The sequence below is a fragment of the Phascolarctos cinereus genome, unplaced genomic scaffold, assembly GCF_003287225.1.
Source record: "Phascolarctos cinereus isolate Bilbo 61053 unplaced genomic scaffold, phaCin_HiC Scaffold_1;HRSCAF=81, whole genome shotgun sequence".
NCBI classification, from domain to species: domain Eukaryota; kingdom Metazoa; phylum Chordata; class Mammalia; order Diprotodontia; family Phascolarctidae; genus Phascolarctos; species Phascolarctos cinereus.
Window position 1 is genome coordinate 265,136,705 of NW_027555514.1, and position 11,901 is coordinate 265,148,605.

At 42.5% G+C, this 11,901-nt stretch overlaps 1 protein-coding gene across 1 annotated transcript in view; it reads right to left on the reverse strand.

The window, feature by feature from the left end:
* HAL (histidine ammonia-lyase) overlaps positions 1 to 9,759 on the reverse strand; it is a 33,160-nt gene extending 23,401 nt beyond the window's left edge. Inside the window, exons 1-9 of the mRNA XM_021006462.2 lie at positions 9,348 to 9,759; positions 7,332 to 7,392; positions 7,217 to 7,244; positions 5,282 to 5,356; positions 5,117 to 5,189; positions 4,952 to 5,018; positions 4,477 to 4,514; positions 4,249 to 4,374; positions 1,292 to 1,431 (exon numbers count right to left, since the gene is read on the reverse strand). Coding sequence (XP_020862121.1) covers positions 1,292 to 1,431; positions 4,249 to 4,374; positions 4,477 to 4,514; positions 4,952 to 5,018; positions 5,117 to 5,189; positions 5,282 to 5,356; positions 7,217 to 7,244; positions 7,332 to 7,392; positions 9,348 to 9,594 — 855 coding nt within the window. The 5' untranslated portion in view covers positions 9,595 to 9,759. The remainder of the gene's footprint in view (positions 1 to 1,291; positions 1,432 to 4,248; positions 4,375 to 4,476; positions 4,515 to 4,951; positions 5,019 to 5,116; positions 5,190 to 5,281; positions 5,357 to 7,216; positions 7,245 to 7,331; positions 7,393 to 9,347) is intronic.
* Positions 9,760 to 11,901: the final 2,142 nt, after the last annotated feature.

Genomic DNA, 11,901 nt, shown 5'->3' on the forward strand with positions numbered 1-11,901 from the left:
TTTGCTTAGCCCCAGAAGCCAGAAGTCGGAGCAATGGAAATGGGCAGGGAGGCTGATACCAATCCAAAGTAAGACAAATACTTCCTAACAATCAGAGGTGTTCAGTCGTGCTTCCTCCTAACTGTGTCTAGAGGGCTGCCTTGGGGTCCCTGTCCCTACAGGCCTTTAAACAAGAGATAGATAAGCACTTGTTGGTGATTTTGTAGAGGGAATTTTCATCAGATGTGGGTTGGACTGGATGGCCTTGGACATTCTTCCTGCTTTAAAATTCTGAGCTTTCAGAGTTGCTCAGAGAACAATTATCCACTGTGGAACAGCCCAGGCCTTGAGGACTTCTTTTCTCTGAGCTAAATGTAACCAGCAATCATTAAGCATCTACCCTGTTCAGTGATGACAGGCCTTCGATGAGGTCCCTTGCTCTGAAATTCTAGGCTTTCATAATTGCTCAGGGACCAATTATCTACCCTGTAGAGCAGACTGATCATACCCTTAGTTTCTCTTCTTTCTAAGCTAATTTTCATCTAACAGTTATGATTATGAGTAGTCTTGGGTTTTGAGATTTTGCAATGTCCCTCCTCTTGCCCAACACACACACACACACACACACACACACACACACACACACACACGTTAAGGGCAAAGTGATTGATGCCACATTGCACTTTCGGAACATCAAACATGTGGTGCTATAGTGCATAGAGCAATGGGTTTGGAGTCAGGAAGACTCATCCTCATGACTTCAAATCTGGCCTCAGACACTTACTAGTTGTATGACCCTGGATAAGTCCCTTAACCCTGTTTGCCTCAGTTTCCTCATTTGTAAAATGACCTGGTGAAGGAAATGGCAAACCACTCCAGTCTCTTTACCAAGAAAACCTCAAATGGGGTCACAAAGAGTCAGACATGACTGAAACAACAGCAACATTAAACACGAAGGTCATAAAAGCATAGATTTAAAACTGGAAGGAACCTTAGAAGACATCTAGTCCAACCTCATCATTTTACAGTGTAGAAACTGAGGCCCAGAGTGATTTGTACATTTCTGAGGTGGGATTAGAACCCAGGACCTCCTTAATCTGTCTACACCTGAGCCTAGGCTGCACCTCTCACACAGCATTATAGCTCTACAGGAGGTGGTATCATGGGAGTAGCTGCTAAAACAATTTAAATTTCCCAACAGGATTCCAATAGGATTCAATACTGTGCCTTAGGGGGCATCCTGAGTAAAATCTGATCTGGCTTCACAGATATGCATTGGCCATCCATGTGGGCATCTCCAGAGTTTCCTTACATATTTGGCGTCAGCCCAGCCACTCTTTGGAGACCACATCTTCCCTTCTCCTATAAGGCCCAGGGCAAGGTGAGAAAGTGGGGCCAGGTCCCCACTGGCTCCAACTGTTCCCTTCTCTGGAACATAGGGCAGGCAGGATGCTAAGAGAGAGAGGGAGAAAAAAAAAATCAGACTGCCATGGGGAACATGGGATGGGCTTCTAACTACACTGTTACTGTTGGAGAGAGACCCTTCCTTTTCCTCCTCCCCCCCAGCTCCACCTGCCTCACCTCCCCCCAAATCTGGCATAATCTGCTATTGCAAAGAGCAGCTACTGTGTTCCAGCGAAATCTAGAGGATGAGATAGAGCTTGAGGAGACCACAGAGGACACTTAGTCTAACTCCCTTATTTTACAGAAGAGGAAACTGAGGCTCATAGAGATTAAGTGGCTTGTTGAGGGCCATCCTTTTATTGTCGTTCAGTCATTTTCAGTTATATCCAACTCTTCGTGAGCCCATTTGGGATTTTCTTGGCAAAGATCCTGAAACTATTTGCCATTTCATTCTCCAGATTATTTGACAGATGAGGAAACTGAGGCAAACAGAGTTAAGTGACTTACGTAGGGTCACACAGCTAGTAAGTGTCTGAAGCTGGATTTGAACTCAGGTCTTCCTGACGCTGTATCTAAGGTCATCCTACTAAGCATCACAGATTGAAAGATGGGAAGGAACTTTGAGGTCATCTAGCCTAGCTCCGTCATTTGACAGCTGAGGAAACTGAGGACCAGGGACATTCAGTGATCAGTCATAGGTCGCAGAGGTTGGATTTGAATAGAGGTTGTCTGACTCCAAATCCAGCACACTTTCTATTACTCCATTAACATCAGGATTTGAACCCAGCTCCCATGACTCTGGAGCCAATTGATTGGGCAGACCTAAACTTCCAGAGTTTGGGCGAGCCAACTTGATAAATAATAAAAATAAAAAGCAGGGCTACAGCCCTGTGAAATATTGTAAAGACTGCTACACTGGAAGTCATAAAACCAGGCTTCAAATCCTGCTGTACAACTTATTCTCTGTGTGACCTTGGGAAAATTGCTTTATATCTCAGAGACATAATTGTCTCATCTGTAAAAATGAGGGGATTAGATTAGGTAGCCTCTAAGGTCTTTTCCGCTCTAAATCTGTGATCCTTCCATCTTTCTGGGCCTCACTTTCCTTTTCTGTGAAATGGGGAAGTGGGGACTAGATGTCCTCTGGGATCCCTTCTAGATCTGGTGGCCTTCAGACACCACATTTTAGAAGGAGCATTGGCAAACTAGAATACAACCAAAGGAGAGCAATCAGAATGGTGAAGGGACTTGAAATTATGTTCTGTGGGGATTGGTTGGGAATTGTTTAGCCTGGGGAAGAGAAGAATGGAGTGGGAGGGGAGCATGATAGCATTTCAAGTATCTGAAGGCTCTTGTGTAGAAGAAGGCTTAGTCTTGTTCATGAATTTAGGTTGGATGTTAGAGAACATCCCAACGATTAGATGTCTCAGATTGTAGGAGGCTGTCCCGGGAGGGAGGGAGTGACTCAGCATGGATGGTCTTTATGTGGAGGTTGAATAGTCATTCAAAGTGCCAGGTCATTTTCAACTTTAGACCTATGATGCCATGACTAAGGACTAAAAGTTCAATACTTTAAGCTTATGTAACTTGTAGGAGGAATTCATGTCTTAAGTGAAGATTGGATGAGAAAGTTATCGAAGCATAGCTTTAGAGCTGGTAGGGACCTTAGAGGCATCTAGGCCAACTCCCTTATTTTACAGATGAGGAAACTGAGGCCCCATGGAAGTGGCTTCCTCAAGAGTGTATAGATAATAAGTGGCAGAGTCAGGATTTCAACCACGGTCCATTGATTCCGAATCTAGTATTTTTCCCACTACATCACCTCCCAATTCTGGGATTCCATGATTCCATGATCTGTCCAAGTAGTCAGAGAAACATCGACCAATGATACAACTGCCAATTGCTGGATCAGGTCAGCAGAACAGAGATGGAACAGCTGAAATCCTAGAAAATGGGGCTCTCTAGTGGCCTGGTCCTCTAGCTTCATTATGTGGGAGTGTCCAATGTTGCTTCACAATGGAATTTCCCCAACTCGAGTACAAGGTATTTTCCACCCAAAAGAATTTAATGGCATCAAAATCAGTTCCCTAACTGTCTCTGTCACTTTATGCCACCAGTAATTCCCTCCCTGGCCCTCAGTTTCCCCATCTGTAAAATGAGGGGGTTGGTCTAGACAGCCTCTAAGGTACTTTTCAGCTTTAGCTCTGTGATACTATGACTACTGGGGACTAATATTTAACCCTCATGTAATTTGTTCTTATCTTTGTAAAACTGATAATGATAATAGCTCACATTTATTTAGTCCCTTAAGGTTTGCAAAACATTTTTACACACATTATGTCATTTGATTCTTCCAACAATTCTTTTTCTTTTTTTTTTTCCATTTTGGTGAGGCAACTGGGGTTAAGCGACTTGCCCAGAGTCACTGGGCAAGTAAGTGTCATCTGTCTAAGGACAGATTTGAACTCAGGTCCTCCTGACTCCAAGGCCAGAGCTCTATCTACTGCGCCACCTAGCTCCCTGGCTTCCAACAATTCTTGCTGTTGAAGGGAGATGTTATTTTTATCCATATTTCACAGATGATGAAACTGAGGCTTTGTCCAGGATCACAGAGCTAGTAGTCTCAGGTGGCCTCCCTGACTCCATATTTAACAGAAAATAAAGTTTCTTTATAGACTGTATTTTGACATAAAAAAATAGAACCCCACCTCTGGTAACATTCATCTTCCTCATTTTCCTTTCCTTCCTCCCATCTCAATCCTTTCTGATCCCCTTCTTCCTGTCCTTCCTGTCATCCCTTTGACTAGCCTGATAACATTCCATTTTGTATTAAACTCCCAGCCAACACTGGTTCCAGGTAATTACCATTAAACATTTCGATAGCTTGTTTGAGAGTTTCCAGGGAAATTCCACTGTATCCTTTGGCTAAGACATTGATTCTCAAAGCCATGAGCATCCGGCATCTCTCCGGGATCAGTGGTTTCCCAACACCTATGAGGACATCAACAGAGCAAACATTTTGTCTTTCCCAATCAATCCCAACCCTTCTGCCACTCGAAGAAAAATCAGAAATTTCAAGTAACTTCTCCTTACCTGCAGAATGAGAGCGCACTAAATTGACCTGGAGTTCCCTAAGAGAGGAGAGGAAAAAAAGAGAGAGAGAAAGAAAAGAAAAAAATAATAATCTTCAACCTAAGTTTCTTCATTTAACAATTTCCACCAAGATGGTAGAGGCAGGTCGACAAGCGTTTGTTACATACTAATTATGTGCCAAGCCTTGTGCTAAGTGTTTTTCAAATATTATCTCATTTTATCCTCACACCAAACCTGGGAGTTTCTATTATTATTACCCTTATTTTAAAAATGGAGAAACTGAGGCAGATGGTGGCTAAGTGATTTGCCTAGGGTCACACAGCTAGTAAGTGTCTGCAGCAAGATTTGAACTCAGTTCCTCCTAACTCCAAATCTAGTACTCAATCTAATATGCCACCAACCTGTCTAGGAGCATTATGAAATGAATTCACAAAGAGTCTGAGTAAATTACTCAGAGAAAATGTCTCTCACCTACCTTAGCTTATTGGTAGGGATGACAGTCCTGGCAAATTTTCCAAATCCAGTAGTGATTCCATAAACAACTGAAAAGGAAAAAAGATTTGGGGTCGATTAGCTGCAGATAGTCATTTCATTTTTAAAAATTCTATTTAGATCTCATGCCCCAAAAGAGAACGGATACCAGTTTTCTCTCTCACGATACTTTCGATGACCTCTCTGGAGTCCTGCACTCGCTTCTCAGCCTCCGGAGTAAGCTAGGAAAAGTAGATGAGGGGCTTGGTTGGGATATTTCCTAAGGTGAGGCAGTGGTGATTTCAGGGTGTCTCCCTCTACCCCATACATTTACCTTGATTTTGTACAATCCTTTTCCTAAACTGACCAAATCCTCAGTCGTCAGACTATCTCCGTCTAAGGCAATATACTGGTCAAAAGAAGTGGATATTAGTGAGGGAAGAACTCAATGGATATAATGAGACAGTACAAGTGAATGGGGTGAGGTGGCAGCCCCCCCAAAAGCCAATGCAATCTTGGGCTTCATCGAGAGGCAACAATTTCTGGAATAAGGGGGTGATAAGTCCGTGTTCTGCCCTGGTCATATTACACCTGGAGTGTTGTGTTAGGCTCTAAGGACCACAGTTGAAGGTGGACAGTGTACAGAGAAGGGCGAACAGAATGGAGAAGGACCTTTGCCATATAAATGGGGCAGGTGTGTGTGTGGGTGTGGGTGTGTGTGCTGTAACCAATTAAATTGCAGTGTGATGACTAATATGGTAATACGTTTTGCATGACTGAACATGTATAACTCACATCAAATTGCTTACTGTCTCAGGGAGGGTGAGGTGAGAGATGGAGAGAGAAAATCTGGAACTTAAAATTTTTTAAAAGGAATGTTAAAAATGATTTTTACATGTAACTGGGGAAAAATAAAAATAGAATAAAGAACAAAAATAAATAAGCAAGTAAATAAAATATAAACAAACAAACAAATAAATAGATAGATTTCATTGGACACATTTATACCTTGGAAATCAGCAAACTACAAATTGAAGGTTGATTTCTTATCCTGTTGATCGTCTAGACTTTGTAAAGTGATGGAGAAAATGTTGCTAATGCAGATGAAACTTAAAAGGGTGTCTTGCATACATTTTGTTTCCAGAGAGTTGGTAGTTAAATATTTACCAGCACACCCCTCATTTAAGTGTGTCAGAGCCAAGGCTATTTAGCCTGAAGAAGAGGGGAGGGGAGGACGTGATGCTGTCTTCCAGTGTTCCAAGGGCTGTCACGCGGGAAGAGGGATTAGATGCATTCCATGTTGGCGAACAGGTCCACTTAGGATTGACAAAGTTCCTAGCAATTAAAGTCATCTACAGGTGGAACGGGGTGCTAGTTTCCTTCTTGTTGAAATTCTGCCAGAAGAGGCTGGAAAATCACTTGTCAGATATGTTAGGTTTCCAGTATGAGTTGGCCTCCATGGTCACTGAGGTCCCTTCCAATGCTAAAATTCTGATATTCTGATACACAGAATTGAACGTGGGTTCTCCAGAGAGTTCACCATTGTAGTGAAATGTGAACACAGTCACTACACATTTTTTAAAATAGTAGATTTTAAAAGAGGGGGTAGAAAGGGCTGCTAAACTGTGATAAAGAGAGCCAAAGTTGGCAGTTTCTCAAAATCTCTCCTGCGGTCACAAGGGCCTTCTGTGCATTCATTCAGTTACACAACTATTTCATGGGTGTCTACTATTTACAAGGTGTGATACTGCAGATGAGGAGCTTACAGGAATTACTGTGATTTGGTTTTTGTCTCCCCCAGCTCCTGGCACATAGTAGGTGCTTGCTAAATGTTTGCTGAGCTGGGTCATGCTGGTGTCTTAAAGCCAGGGGTAATTCTCTTACTATCTGCCATCAGTAGGAAAGGTTTCAGGACACTTCCCTTTATACAATAAAAATTGCCACTGTTAGCCTGCATTTTCTTACCAGAAAGTTGTTGTTGAATTGTTTCAGTCATGTTTGATTCTACATGACCCCGTTTGGGATTTGGGTTTTCTTGGCAAAAATACTGGAGTGGTTTGCCATTTCCTTCTCCAGCTCATTTGACAAATGAGGAAACTAAGGCAAACAGGATAAAGTGACTCGCCCAGGGTCACACAGCTAGCAAGTGTCTGAGGCCAGATTTGAACTCAGGAAGATGAGTCTTCCTGACTCCAGGACCAGCACTCTATCCACTATGGCACCATCTAGCTGACCCTTTCTACCAGAAAGATCATTGGTTAAATACTACCTTGTCAGGTTCCCGGTATTTGCTGTATCTGAAAAAAGCCTGTTAAAGGAAAGATGTATGTAGCATAGCAATGATGATTTCAAAGAAGGATAAGATGGTGCTCAGAAAAGGATACAGATAAACTCCTTCTGGTTGAGATGGAATGAAGTCTGGAGACATCACATCCCCTTCGATCACTGAAACGAGAAGGCCGATGAGTCTTCAAGGGTGCAAGGTCAAAACTCTCCTCAAAAATCTTACAGTTAAAATAAGGCAAGGCCATGACGTAGGCCATTTCCCATCAGTAGTTGAATCAATACAACAGAAACTGTTGCTGCACCTTTTTGTCACCCCAAAGCAAAGGTGTTTACTGAAATAACATAGCATGAATCGTAAGAAACACCACTCCCAAGAAGCCTGGGGCTCCCTCTCCCACAAACAGGAGTAGTGACAGTAAGAAGGCTAGGAGAAAGGTATATATTTAGGGCATACAGGCAGCTATAACCCTTCACACTCCCAGGGCCCCAGGGTCTAACCAAATGACGGAACGTCATTTGAAAAACAGCGTTTTCGCAAACCTTAAAACACTTAATAAATGATGGTTGTTGTTGCTGCTGTTGTTATTGCTATAATAATAATAATAATAATAATAATAATAATAATAATAATAATAATAATATATTATTATTATTATTATTATTATTTTGCCTTCACATAGTATCTTCACGTTACTCCCCCTGAGCCCAGCTGGCCCAGGCTGCTCAGCTTGCCTCCCTGGTCTGGCTCCTCTCCCGGCCTCCTCCCCAACTTTCTGGTCTTTTCACACCTTGTACCTACCTCACCATATCCTTTGTGGTCCAGTGACAACATTGGCCTCCTTGCTGTCTCTCCCACAAAACCCTCCCATCTCCTGACTATGAGCATGTTCCCTGTCTGTCCCCTAGGCCTGGAATACTCTCCCTCCTTGGCTCTGCCTTCCAGCTTCCATGACTTCCTTCAAGTTCCAGCTAAATCCCACCTTCTTCAGGAAACTATTCTTTTTTCCGCCATTCTGTGTTGCTTCTCGATGAATGAAGTCTACTTTCCCTCCTAGCTCTGCCACTTACTACCTGTGTGGCCCTGGGTAAATCTCTCTCCATTTTTCTAGGCGTCAGTTTCCTCTTTTGTAAAAATGAGGAGTTGTACTAGATGGCTTCTAATGTCCCTTCCAGATCTATAATCCTCACTGCAGAGATGTGAGTAACTAAAAGGACAGAAAGATATATATGTATATACACATACACACATACATACATATACATATATGTAATATATAATTAATCAATCAGTAAACACTTATTAAGCTCTTACTATGCACCAGGCAGGTGTTAAACACTATTGCTCAATATGTACTTAACACTCTGCCTGGCACATAATAGGTGTTCCACAAATGTTTACTGATTGATTGACTAGATACAAACAAAAGACGGTTTTAAAAAGATGTTTTTAAAAAGAAAGATAAAGTAGGTGTTAAAGTATAGTGAGTAGGACTTAAAATAATTCGTTAAATAAAAAATAAAATAAATTCCTTCCTTTTGACCTGCTCCTTTCCCAAGAACCACCAATTAAATAATAACAACTGACTTTCAAAAGTTTCTTCTCCAGGGGCAGCTGGGTGGCGCAGTGGATAGAGCACCAGCCCTGAAGTCAGGAGGACCTGAGTTCAAGTCCGGCCTCAGACCAAATACTTGACACTTACTAGCTGTGTGACCCTGGGCAAGTCACTTAACCCCAATTGCCTTTAAAAAAAAAAGTTTCTTCTCTAAAGAGCACTGTGTGTGCTTGGGCAAAAATCACTTTTCCCTTTCTAGGATGCATTTTCCTTACTTTCCTCATCTGCAAAGTGAGGGGGTTGGACCAGGTAACTTTTAATAGTTATCTGGAACAGATAACCAACCTCTAAGGGCCCTTCCCTTCTCTAGGCCTCAGTTTCCTCACCTGTAAAATGACGAAGTTAGACCAGATGACCTGGTTGGACGTCTTCTAGCTCTCAGCCTGTTCTTACCTTCCAGCCAAGAAGGGTGACTCTGAAGGGTGGGTTGAGAGATGCCACATCCTTTCTCCATTTATGGTCTATTTCTGCTCAGATCTATAACCCTCTGACTCTACTTACCAACTTCCACAAATTCATTGTCCTCCAAGGCAACTTCTAACAGGTCATCATGGTCCAGTAGACCCAACCCCTTACATCTCCGCACATAGAACTTCACCTCATCCACTGAGGCAAAACCTCCATTGTCAGGTTTATTCTTCATGTACCTCCTGACGGCTTCCCGGCCCAGCCACCTCACCGTGAGGCTGCCATCCTGACATGGCACAGCCAGCCACTCCCCCCGGACGTGGACTGTATATCTGGGCATCTTTATTCTCCTGGAGGTCTGTTTCCTTTGAGTATCTCTCTGCTTGGGATGATACCTCTGCCGAAGAGGACTGAGACAGGAAATAACCGTGTGTCACTCCAAAGGCTATGACCTAGAAGTCAGTCCATAGAGAGGGAGGGAGCCAATCAGAGAGACCTTTTCCTTCTTGCTTATTCAGGTTGATTAGACCATTGTTTGGAAAGAGCTTCATCCACTCCCAAACTGGGTCAGGAGACACACCTCCTTATCAAGCTTGGGAGTGAAATATCTAATGGTTCAGATGTTTTCTTCCCCCTAGAAATGTTTTAACTCAGCATTGACTATAATGATGACAGTGGGGTAATATTTGAAGGGAAGAAATTGATTTTTTTTTTTAAATAAGCCCTCTCTCACTTTGCCCTTTGGTCTATGCATTGCCATCGAATGCCTGCCTGATCTAAGTGAGAGAGCTAACCTGAGGCTTCAGAAGTAACTTAGTGAAACAGCCATCAATGGAAATAAATAAATCCAACAAACATTTATTAAGAATATATATTATATTACTTTATTATGAGAAATAAGGAGCAGGAAGATAAGCTTGGAAAGACTTGTATCAACCGATATAGAGTGAAGTGAGCAGAACCAGGAGAACGCTGAACACAGTAACAGCAATTATGTATGATGAGGAATTGTGAATGACGTAGCTATTCTAAGCAATACAATGATCCAAGACAACTCTGAAGGACTTATGATGAAAAAGTCTATCTGCCTCCAGAAAACGAACTGAGCATAGACTGAAGCATGCTATTTCTCTCTGTCTCTGTCTTGTCTCTCTCTTTGTGTGCCACTCCAAAGGCTATGATCTAAAAGTCAGCCCACAGAGAAGGAGGGAGGCCAGTCAGGGAGACCTTTTTCCTCTTTCCTGTGCAGATTGATTAGGCCACTGTTTGGAAAGAGTTCTATCCATCTTAGAATTAGGGCAGAGTTTTACATAGGTTTCAAAAAATATGTATCTCCATAAGTACCCTTTGTGTATAAGACAGCTTTGAAATAATTAAGAAGTCTGTCTGACCTATTGACTAACCAAGATTCCAGAGGACTGATGGTTTTACATGTTAAACACCTCCTGTGCTAGAGGTGATGGACTCAGCACAGAATGAGACATATACAGGATGTCCCCAAAGTCTTTAAGCTAGCAAAGCTGCACTAAGACTTTTGGGACACCCTGTATTTTTTGGACATAGCCAATTTGGGAGTTTGACTACGCTTATTTGTTACAAGGTGAAGGAAGGGGCAGGGAGATAAAAAAATGTTTTGTTAATGGGAAAAATATTAATTAATTACATTTTAGTTAATTTTAATTTAATGTTGACTGACCATGGATGGCAGTTTACCAGCACATGTTCTGCAATGTATAGTCCTTAGAGAGTCACTGAACGATTAAATGAGTTGCCCAGAATCACACAACAACTACATGTTAGAGGGGAGACGAGAGCTCAGGCTGTCCTGACTCTGAGGCAGATTCTCTTCTCACGGGAAACACTGATAGAGGAAGCTTCATCATCAGGAGCTCCTGGCTCCAATTAAATAACATTTCTTTCTCCCCCACCCCCAACAACAGTGACAGCAGCAGCAACAATTTTCCTTCCTTCCCTTCCTCTTTCCCTCTCTCCTCCCTTCCTCTTTTCTTTCTCCCCCAGTTTTCTCCCTTCCTTCCTTCTCTCTTTCCTTCTTTTCTTCCTTCCCTTCCTTTGACTTGCCCTATTTCCAAGCTGAACTGGTTTGTCTGTCCTCAAGCAGCCTGAATGAAGCCTGTGTCCCTGCCCACTCCCCTCACTGGTACTGGACTTACTTCAGACACCCGATAGACTTTAGCCCTACAGAACTCTGCTCAGCTCAAGGGACTCTTCTGACTCAGTCTCCCCATCAGCACAGATTACAGGTGTGCAGCACACCTGGCCACACAATTGCTTTTCCTTAAACCAGAAAAATCACTGCAAGTATTAAAAAGGGGGAGGGGGCATTATTTGCTCAGAGCACAACAAATGAAGTATTTTTGATGGAGAAGTAACTGGTGAATTCAATGATGGGAACTTCCCATCAAATCTCCTAAATACAAACTTTCAGTTTTGATGGTTTGGGTCTGAATTACCTTTGGACTTCCCTCCCAATCTCTATCAAACTTCATCAAATGGCTCTCTTATAGAGTAGCCCCCAGGTGGTAGAGAAAACCAAGGGTAAGTGTTCGTTATGCATTGAAGGAAGGTTGTGATTCTGTAATTCCCTAGTGAAGTCCGACAACATGTGGGTACTCAGAAAAGGAGGAGA